This window comes from Diprion similis, chromosome 6 (assembly GCF_021155765.1).
Source record: "Diprion similis isolate iyDipSimi1 chromosome 6, iyDipSimi1.1, whole genome shotgun sequence".
In the NCBI taxonomy this organism is placed as follows: domain Eukaryota; kingdom Metazoa; phylum Arthropoda; class Insecta; order Hymenoptera; family Diprionidae; genus Diprion; species Diprion similis.
Window position 1 is genome coordinate 16,424,763 of NC_060110.1, and position 25,237 is coordinate 16,449,999.

Here is a 25,237-nt window from a genome sequence, read left to right on the forward strand (position 1 = left end):
ACGCAAGCGTGGTCACTCTCGCACTGTCATGTTCCGATTCTGTAATCATAAGTCATAAACAGTAAACGATAGAGTGGCTGAAGTATATTCGCAACTTTGTCAATCGCTATGGATTACCGTGAGTTTTTGAATTTTCGTCACGGTGGTAATCATGAACCCCTTCAGGATTGAATCCTCGGGGTACCCTTTCACCTTGCAGACTCGGTTCCTTCAGGCCGTATCGATCCATCAAATGCGCGGAAAAAGCTGCGCGTGGTTGTGGCTGTGCATTTCTGTAAAACGGCGTCCTTTTTCGTTACAACCACGAGTCCCATCAGTGCCTTAAGTAGCGTGTAGTGATTAAGAGGCATTCGTTTCTGCTGGGAGGTTTTAACGGGGATTTATTTTACAGAATATATACAGGATAAACAGGGTAAGCCTGAATGTGTATTGTCGGTATTTAACATTATCGTAAAGAGTGTATATTGGCAGAAGCCACCGATTTCGGCGGCACACTTTTCGAAGCATTCGCGAGTGACGTACTCATTGTCAAATTGAAATGTGGCGCGTGGACCTGGGTATTCAAACACTCGGTTTACCGTTGAAAGACTTTCATTAATTGATAAAATGATTACCCGTGGTAGAATTAACGCGGAAAAAAGAATTCTGATAAGCATTGAGAGATTTAAAAAAAAGTAGATTCGTTCAAAACATTTTTTTTAAATTCTACTTTTGTATTTATTTTATTCATAACGGTTCTGGTGCTCTTGAAGAATTATCGAATCATACGATCATTCTGTAGCTGAATTTTCGCAAATACTCCAGTTATTGCATCCGTGGATCGCCATCATTAGACTCGACAGTCACCTGAACACAACTCTGGCGATTAGCCCTCCACTATAGTTTACCCAATGGGAAGAAAATTAGCGAAGACGAACTACAATCGCAAATAAATTGGCATCACCTACTCATGAGAAAGTAGCGGGGATATGGGGGACCAAGGTCTTGGCCTCTAGATAGTAGACGGTTATATAAGCCGCGATCGCTCGACAGTTGTAGTTCAGTCAACCTTATGCGTAGCTAAGTCCCACTGGGAGAACTCCGGCCACACTTACAATCGGTGGAGTCAATTTATACGGCGAATTAAAATTGTTTTAACAAAGCGACGTCGAGGGGACATTTAAACTGTTTGTTTTACAGACCTGATGCTGGGCACAAGAATATTTTACTCAACGAGGCGTACGTTCGCTACTGCTGCTGCTGTAAGTGATTATATACGAATTGATACCAGCCTCTCGACTATGTAAATTATAATACGGATAATTTTGTAAACGCATCAAGTAATTGGAAATAGTTTTGCTCTTGCGTAGATTTGCAATGGAATTTAAATTATCGGTCATTAACGAAATTCGTAATTAGATACTCAATACTTTGGTTCTGGAATCTCATGAATAAACGTATGTTATATACTTTCCAATACTTTTCACAGGTCAAATTGGTTCTCTTATTGATCCGACACAGACAATTTGATTAACTTGCTTTGCGGTATCGTGTTTACTTTGGTATACGGCCGACGATAACAGTAACAATCTGTATTTACACCGGTAACCCAATTCGCTAGCGAAACGCTTATTTCTAATTTGGTAGTTCGGTGAACACTGTGTAAATACTTTCGTGTTGACTAGATCTAATATGCAATAGTAAGTGTCGTATTTGGTACAAGTTTACCAATCTTTCACGCAACGATCAGTTAAAGTAGTCCATTTTAAATTGTACGTATGTACAAAAAAAAAAAAAAAAAAAAATCAGTGCTAATAAATTACGTGAATTTATTTACCTAATGTTCAATTGGGAGTTGGGAGTAACAATTTTTATACACTATGATTTGCTTGGCAGCACTTTCGTGATGTTTTTTTATTCTTCTTATGCACCGCAGTGAAAAATTTTGCACCCCTTTATATTTCGTTGTTGTTTTATCGTCCGTACTTGAAGTGAAAAATTGGATTACAGAAATTGCATCAACGGTGTCTTCTTCCACATTTTATCGTAATTACTAATAGTTTTGTCTATTTCTTTACAGTCTTTCTAGGGTCCTAGTGTTGTTTTTGGTTGCTTCTTCTTTATTTTAATTGGGTATGTATTGACATATTGACCGATGACCAGTGCTTTCTATTAGACTATAGCAGTCATCCTCAATGGTTATTCGATGGGTTAAGAAAACGAATATAATTAACATAGTGTAATCATAACAAATAGAAGCTGAAAAAAGCAATCAGTGAAAAACGCCCCCGTTAAGCCAATATAACTGTGTCTCTTTCAAACACAGAATACGTGTGTAAATGGCTGCCGACTAATAGCAAGCACTGTGAATACGTTGACGTTTATTCACCACTAACCGGTATTTTCATGCCATTGCTTCATATTTTTAACTTTGCAGTATTTACACGCCTTTGGTTGTACGATTGACTTTGCTTGTCTTTTTCTCATTTTTATTTTCTCAACATGTCAGACGGTTTTTTAAACACACGCACACGGTATTGATTCAATTCTTTTTTAGTATACACAAATGTACAGCTTTGACGATTGCAGTATCCTCATATTTATGCAACTTGACTTTTACATTTTATTTGTCTATTCTAACGTCGATATATTTTATGAAGGATTAGAATATCAATTATTTTTTAATTATAATAATGAAAGATTTTTAATTTTTTCACCTATTCATTCCTCATGATGTCGTTAAATTTATTCCAGACTCAATATCTCTACTTTACCTTCATTCAGGCATCCTTCTTCTGAACCGTTCCTATATGCTGCACAATTCCTAGATATCATGTAATAACGAACCCATCATTATCTGCTTTTTCGAATAAACCCTTAGTCATTTAAAAAAATATATTTTCGTATTATTTATCGTCACTATTGTATAGGCTCATTGTCATTCACTTACCGGCAAGTTGGTAGCGGGAATTTGTCTCCTTTTCAAAAAATAACCGTATATTGATACAGGCGGTAATGGCGCAGCTGAAAATAGCGATCATTGGCCAAAGTAATTTTGCTGCCGACGTCTACAAACTCCTGCGACAAGATGGGCATCAAATCAGTGGCGTGTTTACGATACCTGACAAGGGCAATCGCGAGGATCCGTTAGGTGAGTGAACTCACGCCTGTTCGAACTGTATATATGACTACTGCAATAGTTTATGGGGTCATCGAGCCGGAGGAAAACAAAGCATAATACGTCGAGTCGCTATTTCAATCGTTCAAGTCTATATATACGTTTTACGTAATCAAAATGCAATCGTGAAACGTGAGTGACCTTACTTCGTAATCGTGATTCGCTTGCTCGACTCAAGTCAACGAGCGTTTAATTTATCACTTTCACGAAAGCTTGAATATGCAAATAGCTCCATGATATTAAAATGCCATTTAACTGCACGAAGAACAGCGTTAATGCCATCGGCTAATGATTACCATGTATAAATTTGGAGCTCTAAAACGTCGATTGCATTCTAAGACACGACGAAGAAAAGAGTTTCTATCGTCTCTGATTAATCAGCTGCAACTCTTGACCGCTTCGCAGTGACATTGACGAAAGTTAAGTCGCTCATCGTTCGGTTTCCTATTTTCAGCCGCAATTGCAAAAGCTGACAACACTCCCGTATTCAAGATCAAAGCATGGCGAAGCAAGGGGGTCCCCCTTCCCGAGGTGCTGGACATCTACAAAGGGCTGGATATCGACCTGAACGTTCTACCATTCTGCAGTCAATTTATACCCATGGAAGTTATAAACCATCCACGCTACCAGAGCATCTGCTACCATCCATCCATATTGCCTCGTCATCGTGGAGCGAGCGCTATCAGCTGGTACGTTTTTTCACCCAAATCGTTATCCGAGTATTTCACCCACCATGGAGTGTCTTCATTCGCAGCCTGCGTATACAATATTTGGTTTTTATGGTCTACTCATCTAGCAAACTTCCCAATGAAGTGATCATTTTTGCAGCCAGTCGAACCTCGGTTCGTATCAGGTAGTCAGATATCGGTAGTTTGGTCGTGGTCAGTGCAGATGTGAAAGGTGTGCAGTGGTTTAGAACCCCGAGAACCAACACGTGTAAAAAGTAAACCGTGAACGTAATCGCGGTAGAAAATTACGGGTGCATTCGCATTTCCTCGTTCATTGCTCGATCCCGACCTGTAGCACGAGTGCGGCGAAGTCGAAGTGGTTCTAACCGGTTTTGCGTTGAATTATGCCAACAAGTAGGCTAAGAGAAACAAACTCTCAGGATCGTGTGTTGTTAGTCTCCGTGCAGAGAAAGCGGTTAAAAAAATGTCGTAGCTTGAAAAACGCATCGAAAACGCCCACGCAGTCACGTCACCACAATTTGAACAGCTGTTGCACTACATATTTTTTTTCCAGTAAGGTCACAGCACCTTGTTATCGCTTGGATCATGTGCTGATCCAGTGATCGTCGTTCATCTTTGATGGCATGCTTGTCGTGTCATGTGTACAATATGTGCAGTCAATTTTTCAAAAAGTAGGCCCAGAGCTTTCATCAGCATCGCATTACTTCTCTAGCTAAATTTTTCCACAATCCTCCAACTTGAAAAGTGCAAGCCACCACGTACGATAATCGTGGATATTGAGTAACGAGAATTCACAGTTTTTTTTAATCTTACTGTGTGGAAAATTTTGCGAATGTCGCATAATCGCACTCAGTCGTCATTCACATTAATCATTATATGATAATCTATAAAAATGGTTTCTCGAACCTGCAATACGATTTAATCGGTCAACCTAAAGGCTAACAAATTCTTTACGTTTTCTACAAAATTTAAATACATGAAGCTACTTATCGTTACTTGACCTTGACGGTTACGTGAAAAATTCAAACATCGTTACAGGTCGCGTTGTGTCACTTCACAACGGAATTTGGTGACGCGCTTGACTTTTTTACTTACCCTCGTCACATACTTTATCTACGCGTTATCTTGTTATTAATAAATTTGATTATTATGTAAGTGGCTATCCAATCGCGATGGTGCGATAATTTATTGTTTACTTTTCATTTGGTTTGCTGTATCTGCTAATCTCTTTGAAGCCAGACGTTATATAGTCGTTTGATAGCGGGGTGCTCAAATCAGAACGAATGTTGTAAGGTTAAAAAAATTATTTTTCCTTGACAATTGAGCTTAGTTTACCCGATTATGATATGAAAATTATAGGCAGCAGCGTAAATCAATATTCACATAGGTATTTGACCAAAATAAAATCCGTTGGGCTAGAGTTTAACAAAATTCTTGTATGCCATACCTCGTCCGTTTTTAAGTATGCAATATTCACAGGCATTGTGCAATCGATTAAATAACTTTGACGTTAGCCTCGCAGTCGATATCGTTCAATGCTTACGTATTATATAATTATTTATATAACTAGTTTTGTATCGGGTCAGTTATGATACATGAACTCGCAGAAACGTTTCGTAGTAATAATATCTTTATCTTCTTATTCTAAATTTGGAAATATTTCGCAGTTTGCGCTTGAATGGTTTGTATGAATAAAAAAGTATTGAAATCAGATATGCTACATGCATACGGAATGTACAAGGAAAGGGATGAACTGGTGAAGATGTGAGCTTTTTCGGTATTTCAGGACACTCATCGAAGGTGACAAAGAAGCTGGATTCTCGATCTTCTGGGCTGACGACGGCCTTGATACGGGACCAATTTTGCTTCAGCGTTCTTGCCGATTGGAGCCAGACGACACCCTTGACACGATATACAACAGATTCCTCTACCCGGAAGGTGTCACCGCGATGGGTGAGGCGGTGAACCTCGTTGCCAAAGGAATCGCGCCAAAAATCAAGCAAACCGAAGTAGGTGCCACATACGACCCGATGCTCAACAAGAAGGAATTGCAGCAGGTGAGTCTTGGGTTCCGCGTCACAGTTGTTCCTCGTAGCCTTATTACAACTCCAAATCCGACTTGCCTCCTACAATATCACGTCGTGTGAATAGGTTGACTGGAAAAAGTCGGCGGAGGGTGTGCACAACTTTATCAGAGCCTTGGACAGTACTCCGGGTGCCTGGACATTGATCAACGGTGAAGAGGCTCGTTTGTTCGGCTCCTCCGTATGGACAGCATCCAAGCCTGAAGGTGACGTGGTTGATGTTGGCGGGCAAGAAGGTATCGTCCACGGAGCTGGTCTCCTGGTAAAAGCGGCGGACGGAAAGCTTGTGAACATCGAACGGTTGAAGATCGGCTCAAAAATGTTGCCTGCGAGTAAGTTTGGAAAGGCAGCGGACGAGGTTCAGTCAATCGAATTCACGGAGGAGGAGAAGAAGAACACTGAGGCCATACGGGCCATGTGGCGAAGCATACTAAACATCGACGTCGATGACAGTACCGACTTCTTTGCATCCGGTGCCGGGAGCATGGACGTCGTCAGACTCGTCGAAGAGGTCAAAGAGAACTTTGGCGTCACTCTGCAAAACACGGACGTCTTCATGGCACCCACTTTTCAACAATTCGCCGTCGTCGTCGCTTTGGCTGGCCGAGGTGCCTCCGCTTTGAAGGAAATCAAGTACGACGCTGTAACTTTACACGTTAACAACATGGACGTCAAGTTCCCGAGGCAACTCTTCATAAACGGGGAATTCATCAACGGTGAGGGTAAACCTCTGAATACGGTAAACCCGCACGACGAGACCGTCATCTGCACCATAGAGAGTTCGTCCGCTAACGACGTAGACAGAGCCGTTAAGGCCGCTAAAGCTGCCTTCGAGGATGGTGAGTGGAGCAAGATCAGCGCCAGGGAACGAGCTACGCTACTCTTCAAGTAAGTTAGCGATGTTTAAATTATTCTATGCTTTATTCGGTGCGTTTTTTTTTCTACATCATCTTTTTGGAGAATTACAAGCGATTTAATTTTCTGCTTAAATCACTGCAACGGAAACGAAGTCACGTCATGTTCTGATTGAATGAAGAGTGCTATATTTGATTTCAGATTAGCTGACTTGATGGAGCAGCACAAAGAGGAATTGGCGACGATCGAGAGCATAGATTCCGGCGCGGTTTACACTCTGGCGCTCAAAACGCACGTCGGGATGTCCATAGACACTTGGCGATACTTTGCCGGTTGGTGTGACAAGATTCAAGGTTCTACAATACCGATTTCGCATGCGCGGCCAAACCGTAATCTGACAATAACGAAAAAAGAGCCGATCGGTGTTTGCGGTCTTGTAACACCATGGAACTATCCGCTGATGATGCTGTCTTGGAAAATGGCGGCTTGTCTGGCCGCCGGTAATACGGTGGTAATGAAACCGGCTCAAGTGTCTCCCCTCACCGCTCTGAAGTTCGCCGAGTTATCAGCTTTGGCCGGAATTCCGCCCGGAGTAATCAACATCGTTCCAGGATCAGGTTCCATCACCGGAACTGCGATCGCCACTCATCCACTCGTCAGGAAGCTGGGATTCACCGGATCGACGGAGATCGGACAAGTGATCATGAGGTCCTGCGCCGAGAGCAACCTGAAGAAGGTGTCCCTCGAGTTGGGCGGCAAAAGTCCTTTGGTCATATTCGATGACGCGGACATTCAGCACGCGGTCAGAACCGGAATGAACAGCGTGTTCTTTAACAAAGGAGAGAACTGCATAGCGGCTGGACGGCTCTTCGTCGAGGCGACGATCCACGACGAGTTCGTTCGTCGGGTCGTCGAGGAGACCAAGAAAATCGTGATTGGAGATCCGCTGAACAGGCGGACCTCTCATGGGCCCCAAAATCACAAGGCGCACATGGACAAACTTATCGAATTCGTCCAAAAGGGGGTCGAAGAGGGTGCCAAGCTCGAGTACGGTGGAAAACGTCTCGACACTCCTGGCTGGTATTTCCAGCCAACGATATTCAGCAACGTCGAGGACCACATGTTCATCGCCAAGGAGGAGTCCTTCGGCCCCATCATGGTTATATCCAAATTCCACGCGAAAGACATGGACGACATGATCAGGAGAGCGAACAGCACTGAGTATGGTCTTGCTTCCGGGGTTTTGACCAAGGACGTCAGCAGGGCGCTCAGGTTCGCCGAAAAGATCGACGCTGGTACAGTCTTCGTCAATACCTACAACAAAACTGACGTCGCTGCGCCCTTCGGTGGCTTCAAACAATCCGGGTTCGGCAAGGACCTCGGACAGGAAGCTCTCAACGAGTATCTCAAGACTAAGACTATCACCATTGAATACTAGATTACATCATTGTACTCAACGCTGACACCAAAATATCTCTCATTATCGCGGAGAAACTCGTCTCATTGCTGCAGTTTCAACTCGACAAAAATTGAAAAGAAGATCTTAAGAAAATACATAACTTTCCCGTGCCTATTTGAAAATTATACTGATTTTCTGGGATTTAACATCATGCATGATGCGGGCAGTATAAATGATCTCTGGGTTTATGCCACATCATTTTACTCGATGACACCCGTTTAAATATTTGTTATACAATTCTTTTTTACATCTTTCATATACTATCAAATTACGGTTAAATTTTATTACGTATGTGTAAGTGTATGGATGCGTTATTTATATAAAAATACTTTTATAAAATAATGTCTAAACTCTTATATACACCTATACACCTCGATCCTCGAACATCAGCTAACGGTAATGTAAAGCGCTACCATTTTGATATATTTTTTTATCACTAGCTTGAGAGAAGAGAACTTGATAGTATTGCCATTCGTCTAAAAATTGTGATACAAACACGAAGAGAATAAAATAGCAGATTTTACTTACAACTGCACGAGAAGAGAGAGGCATCAAGTTTTTTGGTAAAATATCTTTAGTAAAATGCAAAATTTACTTCAAAAACAGTGAAAATAGTTGCGCGTGAACGAAAATCCATTACATTTATAGTAAAAATTACAATTGTGATGAGTGTTAGTTACAAAAAATCTTGATGTGGCCCTCTTTCCCAGCAGTTTTGAGTAAAGTCTACTTTGTTTATTTTCTCCATGAACCAAGTATGTTTGCGACGATGGTATATTACAAAACCACGGCGTGAAGCAAATGTTATGATATTTGGTCCTTGCAGAGTGTTTGGAACATGAATAATTCAGCTTATGCTGAACACTGCGACGGCTGCGCGGGACAAACAACTCATGTAAAAATAGTGACAAAAAAAAAAAAATTGCAGAGATATTTGAGTGTTAGTCCACAGCAGTACCTGTTATCCCTTTTGTGGCGGACACATGTGCATATTTTCAGGAGCCATTACAATGAATACTTCATATCGTACACATATAGTGCTACGGATGGAAAGTGAAAAGCCGACAACCATCGTGCGTGGGACAGATATTATGGTTAAAGAAACGGTGAGTAAGCACCATCATTTTTCGATGTTGTGCGAATTGCTACAGCATCATGATTAATGGGCTAGAATTGTTCTTGTTTCGTACAGACTCGGAGCTCGTACATGCCTGACACGCGATGTCAGAAGCTTAAATTTGACCAACCGTTACGATAAGAAATCATTAGTGTTATTCAAGGTATATGCTGTACAGCTAATGATCCAACAAATCATTACTGACGAGTCAATTTCGTTTCTAGAGGCGCGAATAAGGTTGCTAATAACGCCTCCGTCACCTGTTATTAATTGCAGAAAAATACGTACCAGAATGTCGTTTTCCGTAAACAAACAAGTTTACTGTTGTTTTGATCGTTATACTCGATGCCCCTGATGTTTTCATGTGAAACCGGTAATTTATCGTATCTTTTGTTTCGTGGTCGGTAAATAACCGTTGAAGTGTAGTCGGAAGTTTCAATTAGAGCATGAATTTCATTTTACGATCGGCCAAGTACTACGGTTACAGTAGTGTTTTCACCTGATTATATTTATGGGTATTCAAACTTCTTTGAAACGTAAAATATCTGCAAGGGTGGCTGCATTTCGAAGAAACGATTTCGCCTGATATCCCGGTTTACTAGCGCCATTTCACTTTAACAAATGATCGATTTCTAGAAGGGAATATTGGATTTTATGCCTCTATTTAGAAGAGACGTAAAAGACGGTAGCGCCTGTAATTTCGGGTCGGCCAAGGCGATGTGTTATGCCTGTGGCAGTTTTTCTTGACCGCTCGTAAACAGAGACATCAAGTCCACTTTTTTCTCCTCAAAACCTATTTATTTTAGAAAATAGAAAAGCACACGAGTAAAATATTCAGTAAAATGAAGACGAAACCGTTCTGGACAAAGTTTTACCCGACGTTTGCATTCAGCTATTTGAGCATGCTGCCAACCACATAACTTCGATTTTACTGACACTAAAGTGAGAGGAATTCTATGAACTTTATTGGTTTTTAGATTTTTGTTGCATGCTATTTCCTTCACTCTCAAATCTTTTAAATATTTATTAATCTGAATTACCGAATAGCCAGAACATTGTGACTGAATAGCCACTGAAGATTTCAAAGGATTGTAGGTTTCTGAATGTCATTATCGTTGAACTCGCAAAATTCCTGAACGGGATTAATAGAACATTCCATGAACGTATCAGGTGGTATAAGTAAGATTTAATATATAGTACATCCATATAGAGATCAAATGCCGAAGTAACCAGACAACAGATATCGAAACGATAGATCATCTGCCAAATAAGTTAATCATTCGTTTGACAAGGATTAATCTAAATTCGTCAACAGAGACAGTTTTAAGCTATCAATCGATCGACCAATACGAAACCAAGAAATACGGTTTTACATACGTGAAGGTTCTTGCATATTATACTTTGCAGCACGCAAATCTTTGCCGAGGTTATTTTTCACGAAATACATGTTTTCCGTACGTATTACGAACACGTCATATATTTACGTTCATTGAATTGCACCTGAAAAGAAATTCCCTCGCTCCAAAATAATTTAGATGCAAATTATCACCGTTATAAAGAATTCAAAAAATATATTCAAATGTTTAGCAAGGTTGGCTAACATAAGATCCAACTGCCGGTGTTCTTCAGGCTTCGGTACCTTTCGATGGCCTAAATCCAACCGATATTTGCGCTATTTTATCCAAAATTCTTTACGCCGTGTTATATTTCTTCTGCCTCCATGTGAGCTCTTCTTATATAGTGTATTGCATGCCAGTGAGAACTTACATGTCTATCATTCTCTCAAAAAAAGATACATGTAATAGAATACACACTATCAAAGAAAATATAGAGTTTTTTCCGGAAAATTTAGACATACAACACTTCTAGCAAGACGGATGAATTTTGATACTATATGCAGGGCTCGTGCATATTGCAGTGAATGCTGAGACGATATCACTCGACGAGATAAAAGCTTGTTTTCCGCAAGATGCATTTTCCCACGCAAAGAGTAATAACCCATACTTTTATTACTGCCATATAACTGGTCATTAATTTCTTGCGTCAACGTAGATCGTTAGCTAGTCATTTTCCCGCGGTGATTAAAGTTGCGCGATCTAGCACTTTCATTGCGGTAAGAGTTTACTACTGGAAATATACCGCAGTAGTAACAGCGCGGTTTGATCAGACCAAGTTGGCCGAAAGTATTTAACAGTACCGTCGCTCAATTGCAGCTCGCATCTAGTGATTGTTTAAACATTACGAGTTCAAATTATAGGTGGATGACACACAGAGCGAAAATTTATTTGAATATGCCAATAAAACCTGACCGCTACAAAAACTATTAAATGTTGAGAATACGTGAATTTTTTACTTTGAAAATCTAAACTCTTTTGCCACAGAACCAGCGACAAACTTTACCTAAAAATGTGACGAAATTTCATTATCAGCTGTTTTTTTACTTCCCAATAAATTGAAACCACTTATAAATCGCCTTCGAAAACGGTCAAAGGTATCTTACACCAAGCTTTGACATTTGTTCACTTGTCATTTGTCATCAGTCGCGGTGACACAGGCTTCCGTAATTTCGAGAACTTGTCTGTCAATGCCGTGTTTGGCACTTATGTAGAGTCTTTCTAAAATCCGGAATATATGTCCGGCGACGTTGTGAGTGCTCAGCACACACAAGTGATTGAGCTTTTCGCTGGTGGTGGTGGGATGTAATAAACACCTATACTTATCTGATGGCATGCGGCTTAGCAGCTCACCCCTACCTGATCGAAGGTGTCTTCTTTCACTCGGTTAGCATACCTTCTAGTAGAGTAACTAACGAGTGGTCAGACCGGGCGGTTCGTCGCTTCGCTGCTTTTCCACTCGGGGCTTTATAAGCATTTATTGCGATTGTTCTGACGGATTTTTGAATGAAAAAACGGCATCGTGATGCAAATCACGGCGAGAGATGACGTCGACAGTGAGTAAAATTTTTAATATTCAATCATACGGTAATGAGACGAAATTTGAAATACCTGGATGATCACAAGTCGACATCATTATGGAAATATTAAGTACGTGGTTGAGGAAGTGTGATTGGCTTATTTGCATACAATTTTGTCTACAACATCTAGATTATTTCACATTTTTAAATCCTATAAAAAAACATCTATCGGAGGTCATCATCATCGCAATACGCAAAAGTAGCGGGATGAATTTTTATTTGGCACGTGCAAAAAGTTCTTTGATATACTAATTATAACGAAACCACCTACGAAAGTACCTTTCGAAAAAATTGAAACTTTTTTATTTGCCAGAAAAAAATATCATCACATTAAATACGGCATTGTTGATATTATAATTTAATGTTTAGCAAAAAACAAAAACCACCAAAAATCTACTTTTAAGACTGTGAAATTTATTTCAATTTTTGATCAATCCTTTTCAATTCTCGGCACGCTTAGAAATATATTTGGTACAAACACCGGCATATTTAATTCGAGTAGAATATAAACGTGAAGAATTATAGAGCATTAAAAATATTGAATCCTTGAAAATTATCGGACCCTTCAAGTTCGTGAATAAAATCACCTCGACACCCCTGCAGCGTGTTTGAAAAATTTCCGCCACTCTATTCACTACTAAATTGGCGAACCCAAAAGTATTATCCATTATCAGGATGATCTATATAATATTCTCAAGAGCGACTGTTATTTAACAAAAACTGACCTCATAATAAATATCTTGATCTCGCGACACAAGGAGTTTTTCCATACTGTATTGAACGATGGTCATATTCATATACGGGAGATTATAATCCTGCAAACAATGACACAGGAACACGAACCTAGCAGAGTCAATTAGGTACTCCACGGTATATTATACGCCATATAATGTCAGAATCCGTTATCGTTGATCGTGTATAATCACTGATCGGCTTGGGCCGACATTCATTCCTATCAATCGAATATTTTATGCGTTAAAGACAGAAGCGGGTGTGCGGGTTTTCCGAATGCATATAATAATGCAGGATATGCATGAATGGACGTTTTGACGGACGAACACTTGCGTGTTTACAAGTCCGAACGATGAATGTCGTTCAGCACGACATGTTTGCTAGTTTACTCTGCTTCGAATGAAGTGACATAAAATATGTACCGCAGTTTGTCCCCTGAAACATACAGAGCTTTTTTTAAATAGAAAAAAATTATTCGACACTTCCGGCACATTCAATGCGAAACGAAGACGAAAATTATTTTCCTCACTTGAAAAGACCAATGAACTAAACTCAAGTGAGTCAATATAACTTCGTGCAACCCAAGCCTGACAGATTGGTAATATTCCTGCGGTGAAATAAACAACCCGGTGATGGTGCAGAACAAAAATAACACGTGACTGTGTGCAAAACAGCACCTATAGTATACATCGTCAGATAAATATCATCTCATCAATCGACTTCAATAACAATTATTATCCAACCTAATCTGACGTGAATAAATACATCAAGTGGCAGTTTTTTTTATTAAACATGAATTTGTGTTCAAATCGTACGACTGATTGATTTTCACGAACGGGGTTAAATAACTGAAATACCAAATTTTTTACATCCGAGCAAAAATGTCGTGGATTATAAATGATGGTTGATAAGTTGAATTACCCGAAATACATGAAAAAAGATCCAAGGACCGCATTTCAACGTTATCCGCAAGCTCACAAGTCGATGCGAGACATCTCGTTTCACGCTATCAACAACATGTAGAAAATCCAAACAGAGGTTTCGGTGTTGAAGATACATCTCGCGTTCAGTTTGAAATAGAAGAACCTGCAGGATATTGGATACGTTAGAAGGTTGACGCTTCAGACACACCTATATCGGTGAGCATAGCCGGCTCCCAGATCCCAACTTCCGGTTCGTGGGTCAGGCTTGAATACTCTGTGATACACGAGATGGTTCTTCCGTCAAAGGAGCCACTTTCCAAACCGATCATCCGCAATCTGTCCGTCAATTTTTTATAGAACAATATATCTGAGGTAGTGCTTAGACCTAAAATAGGATAGAAGGCAGAATATGTCCTTCCTCAAAATCACACTCATAGCCAATAACGATGGAAGAAAATGCCATAGAATTGAACAGATATCTCAGAACTATTATCTTTGCAGAGCAACCACAGCCGGGAAAAAACCAGAACCAACGCAATCCAGATAACGTCCAAAATATAGTGAAATCCGATCTCTATCAGGCTCTCTTTCCGGCCTATCATTTCAACAAAGTATGGGGTCTCCTTCCTGTCAGCTTCACTAAATTAAACTCCGGAAGATATTGCGGACGGTTGAATTATCTCGAAGTTACTTACAGGTAGTGATTATTTCTAATATCAACTTTACCGATAATTTTATGAGTAGATGTGTAGGTAATGTAGGTATACTATATTTGTACAATTTCCAACTTAGAATAAGAAATCCAAGATCTGAATCGGTATCTTTGGCTCGTCAAAGATAATTTGACACGAGCGCCGAGTGAATCTGCAGAGTTTACTTTTTATCCCGATGGAAATAATGAATGCCGTGCAGAGTTAATCCCCCCGGGATAATGTTTACTCAAATTAGCAATTTATTACCGCATCACTGCAAGTCGACTGAAATTTGATAATATGATCGTAGTGTGGGACTGCTGTTGCTCTTGATATGCGCGGAATTCTGGGGCCTCTGGAGAGACCTTCACTACGGTTGGGAAAACAGTACGAGGATGAAATCGAAAACGGCTGTGGTGGTCACTTGTAGTGACATTATAGCGGTCGCTGGACTCGCGGCAATTTCGATTTTGGGCACGCCTTTTAGATGGAGCAAGATACAGAACATCATGGATCGACTCGTCGAGGTAAAGCTTCTCAGTTTTTCATGACTTAATACCATTCACTAGATTTCATAGACGACTTTTACCGGATATTGAGAGTTGAATTGAGAGGACATTGAGATCAAACGATTGCCAACTGTTGCTTGTCATTATTTTAGGTGGACGAAAAGCTCGGCATCGTATCGCCTAAAAAGACTCGAAGATTCTGTATAATCATTATGTTCGTGACGTTGATCTACTTCAACGCGCTTTCCATAATCGATTATTACGTCTGGGATATTCAAGCGAAAAAAATGAACAAACTAAAAGACGGGGGACCGATTAATTACGTACCCCTGTACTTTTTGTACATCCCTGTATTGATGATGGAGATTCAAATAGCACTGGCTGCGTACAGTTTGGGCCAGAGATTCGCTCGATTGAACAAATGTTTGGGAAATATGTTGAAGACCGAGCGCCTCGCATCCTTTTTTCCGAACGATCTTACCCCAGGTGAATATTTCCTCAAACTTTTTCATCCAATATTATTAATTCACGCATCTCTAGAGAGTTTGCATCTCGTCACGCGGTGCGATCTTGAGAATCTACTTCAGCGTTTCCTTCTTCAGAGATCAAAGAAGTCTGTGACTATAGATACAGCTACCGTTTCGCTTTTGTAATGTCGAGTCTTTGACGATGAGAATTGCCTCTTGTCGTTCGTCGCAGAGGAATTTGATTAGATCAAATCGATAATTTAGCTCAAACCCCGGCTTAAGATTGTTGGGGATCACTTATCCTGTAATTACTTTATCCTCTTATTACTTCGTCCTTGACGTGGTTATGAGTGACCAGTTTTATAATTCTTCGCAAATTCTTCTCAGGTGACTTCAACGAACACGGAAAATTCAGAGCTGTTATCAGAGGGGATCTCAGAGGGGAACCCTTGTTTCGAATACGGAAAATATCGGACATAGAGCTTATCAGAAGTGGTAAGTGCGGTTCAAGATATTCCCTTCAACTTTGCATATCTCTCCTACAATTAATACCACGTTTCTATGAAACCTTCTCGTTATCTTAAAACCCCTTGTAAATCTCAATGCATCAGCTACTTTTTTCTTTGACTAGACATCTACACGTTGGGAATGCGATTTAGTCCTTTCAAACAAAGTTGACAGTCACACCGAAACCAAATCCGTGTTCCAAGTTGCAGAGATGAATTTTTTTCGCCCACATTTTAACCGAGTACGTGACACGTTGGTCGTTTTCCAGGCAGCAGCAATTCCGCGGAGATGATATACGACCTAGTAACAGTCCATTCCTCATTGTCAGACACGTTGCTCGTGATCAACAGCGTATTCGGCCTGCCAGCTCTCGTTGCCGTGCTCACCTGCCTCCTTCACCTAATTATCACCCCCTACTTTCTGATACTGGAAGCCAATGGAGACCACAACGAGATATTCCTCGTCGTTCAGCTGATGTGGTGCATCGGGCATGTAGGCAGATTATTGATAGTCGTTCAGCCGTGCTACGCAGCCTCCGTTCAGGTACATCATTCGAACCCAAGTATTCTCCGTCTGCTGAACTTTTAAGAGCGCGTCTCTTATCCCCAGCCGGCTCGCAACAAATATTCAAGTATCGCTACTTGTGCTAGTAGTTTGAAAGACATTACCTCCACACCAATATAACATACAGTTCCGAACAAATCTTGGTCAAACTTGTTATTATCCAAGCCTATACATATATATATATGCATAGCCTCTATTTACGCCAGTGCAGATATTAGGCCCATAAATTTATCAACTTCCGGCCATTTCAGATCGATCGGATGTCCACGTTCAACCGGGCATTAGAATGTTGTAACCTTTTCGCTTCAGCTATTGTTAAGCGTCAGGAATTTACGAACGTCTAAGCTCGAGCTCTGACGTTGTAAGGGTCTGCGTGTACTTGCGACATGTACACATCGCAATAACAGAATTTTGTAGCTCGAGAATTCCGCTACTCAAGGACCTGCTCCCGTATCATCAATGTCGAGGTTTCTCACTTACGTAGCAGTTTCATTTCAAGGAAACGTCGTCCGATGGAACACCGCGAGGACCAAGCGAAGGCACGCAGAATAGCGATACTAGTAATTTTCAGAAAGTGGTTTCTTGTCTGGTTACAGGCGAAGGGAACGGCGGTCCTCGTGAGTCAGCTGCTGTCGGTTAATTGGGAGCCAGACGTTCGGAAGCAATTAGAAATATTCTCTCTCCAACTATTGCACAGGCCTTTGGAATTCTCGGCTTGTGGACTTTGTTCCCTGGACAGATCGCTCGTGACTTCGGTAAGCTTTGTTGTAAGAACACTGCCAAGTCTCCTTCAGGTATTACTCGGCAGAAAAAACAACTGTGCTCTACTTGCAAGTTCGACTTGAGCTTCGGTATTATTGTCCCTTCAGGACCCTCAACATCTGTCGCCTTTGAAAGTGCTCCACTACAGAGGAACAGGGACGAGGTAGGCAAACAAATACACGATCGAACGAACAAGTGAACCAGCCGCATTCAATGCTTGGAGTATATTTTTTTCGTGCCATCCCATTCGTATCTTGAGTGATCACGATCCATCCGGATCAAAAAAATTTTCAATGAAATTCAACGATGATCCTTATAGCCTGGGAAAATGGTGATAACAATAAGACATGCTTAGTTCAATTCTCTCGAATAAAGTTCTTGACGTGCATTGAAGTCAGAAGAAACTGAGATTGTACGAGTCAATAAAATAATCGATAGTTAGGAGAAACTGACGGAACGTTATCGTGGTGAATATCGTCAAGAATAATATTGTATCGCAGGATATAATTCTGTTTTATGAGATACTGATACCATGCTGGGATTCATTCGGTTTATAAGAATCACGAAAGTCTTTCGGCAAATGTCCGATATATAATTATCCTTTGGCAATGAGGCAATTTTTGGTATCCATTTACCAAATGCACGATGAGCGATGTTTTGCTCTTTGTTTCAGATCGCAGGAGCGGTGACTACTTACCTTGTCATTCTTATACAGTTCCAAAAAGACGACGACACCAAAGAGACGAATACGATCCTGAAGAATGCGACGATGCTGTTGAGGAACGCGACGACACTCCACAACGCAACGGCAAAGCAGCTTTAATCTCTCAAATTCAGATTCCTTCGCAGTTGTAATTAGGAGTTTCGTACAAGTTTAATATAATGTAATATATGTCACTGCGGCACTGGAAGCGCGGGGTTTCGCAGGAAGAGGAGGACTCTCATAATGCGACTGTGAACCAGGCGAACCTCGAGTCGTGTTTTGGATGCGATATTTCCAGGATGTAGTGCTTTCTGCGATACAGAGAGAGAGAGAGAGGAGAGAAAGTGGAACATTAATATATCCGCACGTTGTGTGTAAAAAACTTACATATGAAACTCGAGCCCGTGATGGCAATGACCAGATATAAGCATCTGCGAGTGCTCATATCTCGGTGTTTCAAAACGATGAACTAGATACGTGCATTCATGATGAAAAGATTCATATTCTCGAAAAATTTTGAACGTGAAGAATCTGGGAGAATTCGAGGAAAGATGTATAGTACATATGGCAGCGTTCGAATTGTTTTTCAAAATTTTATGTCAATCTCTTTGACAAAGGATAATATGTGTATTGGGATCGGATACGTCAAGGCAAGTAACAACGAGGGACAGAATGGCGGATGGCCGTGAAGGGTGAAGTGATTTTTCCGAACAAACTTTTTCAATATCAGTATAATGCAGAGTAACGTCTGTGCCATTCCTTATTTCTCTCTATTTTGTAGCCCCCAAAAAATGGGAATCTATTCTTATTTTTCAGATTTATAGAGTTCTGCGCAAAGATTACACAAAGGTATGTGTTCGGAGATTTGCTTTTTCTCATCCGTCTTTTTGCTTCAGCTTCTAGAAATCCCGACAGTGTATGGTCTCTATATCGAGAGTAATAAGGATTCGTTGAATACCGGATGCACCAGAGTTAGTACAGATATAGTTTCAAATATAATATGAATTCAGATAATACCGATAGTTGGGGGTTAATAAATAATATTTCGAAATATACAAAGTTGGTAAAGACAAGAGCACATGAAATTATTCACCGAATGCAGTCAATGCTGCACCAAGTTGAATTCCATCTATTATATTAACCGCTGAAAGCTTAATAGACGCAACTTTGAAATTGAAACATCGCTGCGATAGAACAGAGGGAAATACCAAGAATAAAATGTGAATCCAATTAATATCATAGCTTTGATCTACCACTAGCAGCTGTACATGGAATTATTCGAACTGATGATTGGTACAGTGGTAAAATCTTGTCATCGAAATTGCCACCATCGAATTTCCGGTGAAATTGAATTACTGTATCACATACAATACCAACGTATCCGAATAAAAAGCAGTTCGCAGTTCGGACGGAAAGTCTAATACCAGCGTAAATAAAAGTCTCGTTTATTTTACAGCCAATAAATGACTGATCCGACATCGACTTATCTAGATATCCGATCAATTAAATCCTAAGTACTAATTCTGTTGTACTGGCGTCGAAATCGCACAGTTTCTCAACATTAAAGAAGCGCACTGATCAGGCGCAAGCTTTGACGATGAATCAAGCCTCATTTGAGTGGCGGGCACCAGTAATTACTGGGAGCAGCCCTGATTGTCCGCCTTCCAATTTCAGTCCAGGCGTCGCGACGGTAATCAGGAAAAGCCGGTTCAGAAACTCTGATTGAGCGGCAAATAGCTGGGGAAAATGATATATGCATTTTTTCCAACGATTTGGTAGCGTCGTATCGACGTCACAAAGTGGCCCTCAGCCACCTGCAGGTCCTTTTTATCTCGATCGCGGCGTGCGTCGTATTTCAATGAACGTATTTCAGTGTTGTCCGCACCCTCTTTGCGCTCCCATTCTTATGAGAAGAGGGCCTCTTAGAAAGAAGCCTCTAGTCGAGTGTCGAAAGCTCTGTTCATCGGTGAATTGGGTTTTGTTCAGCCATCGACTCCCCGTCCTGTCTTGAGACACACCTCGCGAGCTATTTCCGCTGTGACAAACTACCGTGAACTGTTCATTCTCACCAGTTTCACGTCTCAGAGTACCGTGAATGCCCGAAGAAGTTAAACCTGTGATTGCAAACACTGCAGGCTAATTTTTCTGGTCTTCGTTGCATGGATTTTCAAATTTATTAATCGATCAAATACATCCAAATGTATGGTTTCCGAGTCCACGTGAGTTCATTTTCTTATTATTTTATTCTAATGCTCTGCACGTGGACGTGAATTAACTTGAAGAACTTTATTGTGTTAAGTGTTACGCGAAAGTATTAATACAGTGTTTTTTACAAAGAGTCTTGACTGTTTTGTAAAATAAATACAGTATTGGTAATAATATTATCTGGATAAGTTTTCTTGACTGAACAAAATTTTTTTTTCGTTTTTACAGAACAAAAAATTTCTGTTTGCGACGCTGACATTATGCACAAATCCTATTATATGGCTCGTGAAATTATAAGACTTGCTTATCCGTCACTTTGAATTTGTCATTGTACTTTCGAGTTCAATTTATTTTTATGCTACATTTCTTTGCTGTATTTTATTCTTCGAGTCTTCACAATGGTTTTACCGAACCTTAGCTCCACTTGAAATCAATGTAGGTATCGTTTAACAAGATTGATCTTTGAAAATGTTCCTCCTAGCCCTGGAATTGTCCTAGGAATCGCAGAAGCCCGATTTTTCCATCCTACCTGCCGTTAGAAAATATCTGATGGGTAAAAATTTAGTAAACTTCAGTTCAGATTATCGGCCGCGTCGGTCATTGCGAAAGCACATTTCTATATTTCATGCCCTCTGAACGGTGCATGTCACGTCGGTCTGACGACGCCAAGCTTGAAATACCGCCGTGTGGCATCGTTGTTGTTTTACTTGCCGCTTCATGGTTGATGGAATCCTCGAACTGAGATTTTGCTCTGCTAATTCCTCGACCTCAAAATACCGACAGACCACCCACCACATTTTGCATGTACCAATAGAATTTAGAAATTCTCAAATTCTACAATAACGTTAATTTTCGCCATAATTCACCTTTAAATCGGAAGGTTCCGAGATTTGTAAATGGGCGAAGACTTGCTACGGTAATTTGGGAAAAATTTCTCTTAATCGCGTAACAGCTTGTACTTTGCGTGGTGAAACGTTCGAGCCAAAAGCAGCAAAATATTGCTGCTGATGAATTTTCGGCGATTGGGATTGCTTCGATTGGCGACGAATTACGCGCGGCGATAAAAGCTTCTTATTCGGTTCGCGACCGGAGAAAACTCGTCACTAATAACCTCGCTGAGCTTACATGTGGCCAATCCGAATATCCTGGTCGTCTGAGAGCGTAGATACTCGAGATACTGTATCCCCGTCACGTCCTCCGTAATATACTAGAAATCTGATTTATTACCCTCGCGGGGTCGCCTCGCCCCCCTCCTCCTCCCTCCTTCGGGTTTCCAGGCGTCCTTTATTTTCCCGTAAATTTCCAAAACTGAGACATTGAATCCCTCAGATTTAGTCACGTCCTCGACGGGCTGTGATCCAACGGCAATTAATCAGTCCGTAATGTATCTCGATATTTTTTTCTTCCTGCAGGGTGGTAGGACCTCATCGGTAAAAAATTGTACGCTCCTGGAACTAATCGCGCGTCCATCGTTTCGGGATATTTGCACAATTGCGCTAATTCGACTGCGTTTGGTCACTTCATTAGCAACCCGAAGCCGAATTATCACTGCAAAGTTAAATTTTAAGCGAATACGTTGACTGTAATTAAAGTCTATCCTGGAATATCTTGATCAAAGGAATTATATCAGGGAAAAAATATGTTCAACGATTTATTCGTCTTTCATAGATATGATGGCACGACTCCATTGATCCACGTGATAACTCTTTCTTCAATTTTATTTCTTGGTTACCCAAGTTCGAAATTCACAAACCCTACGTGGGGCTTAGCTGTACCCAAACAGGATTTGTCTTACGGTTCGAACGACGAGGCTGAAGGGAAAGATAGGACACTGACAGAAACGACAAGCAAACATACATCATCGGCCGTTATTCACTCTGACGTGTAAATAAGATTTTTCAAGACGACCGGCTCGAACGAAATTTGCAGTGAATGTATACTTTCAAGTATAAAGTCATTCGTTACATTTTTTTCACTTTTTCACGCCTTTACTCTTCTCTCTAGCACTGCTGAGGATCATTGATTTTCATTATAACGTGGAACGAGGGTCACCGTCCCGATGTATATACATATATCTTATTTTAGTATTGCATTGGAAAATATATGCTTGCTCCGTTACTTTATTGCTTGGAGAATAAAAGTCGTTTGTTCGAAGTAGCTTTCTTTTGGTAAGTGAAAAATGGCGAGCCCATATTTTATTCGATGTAGAATTAATCCTTGTAAAATCTGTCGCTTCTTTCTACTTCGATATTCCTATTCCGGCCACAGTGTTGGTTCATACATTACATGCAGAGATTATTTTATACAGAGACCAGCTGATCAGGTGCACTCGATTAACCTTCTCCTCTAACTTACTGGGCTCAAGTCATCTTTAAATGAGATAAGAAAATGTATACATTAGCATTCCTCCATTGAGTAGGGAAAAATTAGACAAAAGTTGTTTCCTTCATTCAATCCCACCGTTCAATCGTAAATTCCATGGTGAGGAACGACTTTCTGATAATTGCCGGATAGAGAATCGCGAAACGTATATTAGAGGCTTTATACAACTGCGAAGTGAACGGAAGTTACCGGTGTAATTAGTGAAGACTGGGTGGCAATTTACGTCACACGTTGCTTAACGCGGAGCCATTACTTCCGCCATCAGGTTCATACGTACACGTGTGTAACTTACACGTACCTATAAGTCGGGAGCGATTGTAGGTATCTGTAAAGAACCGAGCACCTCCGCTTTGCCCGGTAATAATTCAGCAGGTGATTCATTCATTCGGTCTAGAAGTGCGAGGGACGCCGCGACGCCGGGAGAACCGATGACTCGCATTTTCCTTTGCAGAAAAATTCCCCCCGGTAATATAGACTGCAGGGTTTTTCCTCCTCACTCCCACGGTGAGGAAAGGATGCGTACTAAAAGCGCGTGACTAATACGAAAGCTCGACGGATTGATACTTCCTAGAAAAACGACGCTGCGAAGGAGATTGCGGAAATACTGCAGAAAGAGAGAGAAAGAGAAAGAGTAGAGTTGTTTAAACTCGAAATCAATAGCACGCTTCGGAATCTTACAATATTTATTTATTCGAAAATTGGGGTTTTCCTAGTGTCAACAAGGGGATGACTCATCGTTTTGGGGAGGAAAGTTTCAAATTTTTCTTCTCCTTTTAACTTTCTTTTCTTCAACTTCAACTTCATACTAATCCCGAGTAATTTCAATTATGGTTTAAACTTACCTATCTACCTGACGTTCCTTGTTTTCTGCTGTTCTTTGTCTCGACGGGAATCGATCATACAAGCAATTCTACGTGTCTGCTCACGATGCACCGTATGCAGGCAACTCCCCACAGATCCAAGGGGTTCCGCTGTATATAATTGACCGATGAAAGCCCAATCTTCCCGAGTTTGTGTCAAGGCGCGCTTGTCAGCATGTCGGATATGTCTCAAGTGACGTGACTATTCATCCTGTTCCCTTCGTCTACTTCGGCTCTGCTTGTTTCGCCGCCCCGGCAACTGCCGCACCTCCGGCGTACCGTATCCCATCACACAAATTAAACTCAAACTCCGCAGACTGCTGGCTGTGTAACATGAAGAAATGTTCTAGCTTCTGCAGGTTTTGTTATGTGATAATCCTGCGGGAAGAAAACCTTTCCACTTTTTGTCTAATTAAGAATAAGGTTTCACACATTAATAATAAAAAGAGCCGAGCTTCGTGTGTGAAATATGTTGTTCATTTACCTTCATTTTCGCGATGATTTTTCAAACATAATTCACCCAGCCGAAATGAAATTGTTTCGAATATGTCATGTTGGTATGAAGAGTTCGGTCCAGGTTTAGAAATTGATTCAATCAGTAAGTCGGTATCATCGTACGATGATCCGACGAATTTATGCGATATTTTGCGTAGTATGTCTCCTATACGGAATTTCGTTGTATCAAATCTTCCCGAATTTCATTGTAATTTGAAAATTAAATTTAACGGGAGGTTCGCGATGCAGATTTGCCAAAAATAAAACGTACCCTTTGGCAAGTTTCAAGACAAGTTATAAAGAATTAATTATTAGATTCTCCGTAATCGATAAGGCAAAAGAGAAAGCTGCTTGATTCAAAAGCTGGCTCCACGTATCGAACATCGAAAAAAGCTTCACGTATTTCAGTGAACATGCCAAAGAGCTCTGATAGAAACCGATATTCCTATCCAAGATTAAACCTAAACATCAGATATCTAGAAAATTTGGACCAAGACCGTTGCAATATCAACATACATACATCAACATGCCTTGTAAAAGTATGAAGATCGAAAAAAATCAAGAATAAATGAGCAACCAGAACTACAACATATATTAAAAAAAAATTCATCCCTTATCATTTTTCACCTCGAGCTTCAAAAACGCAAAAGCACAAAATAAGCACCGAACTGCTCGCTTGTGAAAGTCGCGCCACGAGTTTAAGCAGAGCTTATGCAACCCCGGATAATTCGAGGGTAACATTTCATCGTTAAATCGAAATGAAACTTGAATATGACAACATTATGGAGGAACGCGCAGGCGCGATTCGCGGGAACAGCGTTGACGGTCTGGCGGACGGCTTTTGCCGGGCGTTTGTAAGGGAGGAGGGAGAAGGGCTGACGGCGCGGGGAAGGAGGGGGAGGAGGCGACGCCGGAGGAAAGCTTTGCGTGTTCGGGGTTCAGTCTGCATTGCGCATTCACCCCTCGAACGCGTAGCTACACCGTCGCTGCCACGAACCCCGCTAGCGTCAGACCAACGGCGTCCGTTACTACTTGCTGCTGTTGAGTGATCAACACCGTCGACGACCGACAACCTGTGCTGGCGAAGGTGAGTCAGAGCTT

The 25,237-nt window shown here is 40.9% G+C and overlaps 3 protein-coding genes across 8 annotated transcripts in view; all 3 read left to right on the forward strand.

The window, feature by feature from the left end:
* The first annotated feature begins 287 nt into the window (after positions 1-287).
* On the forward strand, positions 288-8,586 carry LOC124406737 (cytosolic 10-formyltetrahydrofolate dehydrogenase). 2 transcript variants are annotated; one of them, XM_046882299.1, is made up of 8 exons: positions 288-412; positions 1,179-1,241; positions 2,989-3,130; positions 3,612-3,846; positions 5,633-5,903; positions 5,998-6,818; positions 6,987-8,223; positions 8,258-8,586. In XM_046882299.1, the coding sequence occupies exons 2-7, from the start codon at positions 1,185-1,187 to the stop codon at positions 8,221-8,223; spliced, it is 2,763 nt and encodes a 920-aa protein (XP_046738255.1). In that variant the 5' UTR covers positions 288-412; positions 1,179-1,184; the 3' UTR covers positions 8,258-8,586. The 2 variants fall into 2 exon arrangements, with proteins under 2 accessions (XP_046738255.1, XP_046738256.1); XM_046882300.1 differs by lacking the exon at positions 288-412 and adding an exon at positions 2,060-2,112 and having other exon boundaries at positions 1,086-1,241.
* A 3,249-nt stretch (positions 8,587-11,835) lies between these two features.
* On the forward strand, positions 11,836-18,597 carry LOC124406738 (gustatory receptor for sugar taste 43a-like). Of its 5 annotated transcripts, none has more exons than XR_006929257.1 (9): positions 12,155-12,311; positions 14,492-14,687; positions 14,993-15,209; positions 15,344-15,677; positions 16,046-16,153; positions 16,434-16,708; positions 17,326-17,484; positions 17,599-17,713; positions 18,165-18,277. XR_006929257.1 is itself a non-coding variant. In XM_046882303.1 (9 exons), the coding sequence occupies exons 1-9, from the start codon at positions 12,281-12,283 to the stop codon at positions 18,178-18,180; spliced, it is 1,392 nt and encodes a 463-aa protein (XP_046738259.1). In that variant the 5' UTR covers positions 12,155-12,280; the 3' UTR covers positions 18,181-18,310. The 5 variants fall into 5 exon arrangements, 4 of the variants coding, with proteins under 4 accessions (XP_046738261.1, XP_046738259.1, XP_046738257.1 ...); XM_046882303.1 differs by having other exon boundaries at positions 17,599-17,654; positions 18,165-18,310; XM_046882305.1 differs by lacking the exons at positions 12,155-12,311; positions 17,599-17,713 and adding an exon at positions 11,836-11,852 and having other exon boundaries at positions 18,165-18,597.
* Positions 18,598-25,087: 6,490 nt separating this feature from the next.
* LOC124407509 (uncharacterized protein CG3556) overlaps positions 25,088-25,237 on the forward strand; it is a 42,323-nt gene continuing 42,173 nt past the window's right edge. Inside the window, exon 1 of the mRNA XM_046883721.1 lies at positions 25,088-25,223. The gene's annotated coding sequence lies outside the window, so the exon portion shown is untranslated. The remainder of the gene's footprint in view (positions 25,224-25,237) is intronic.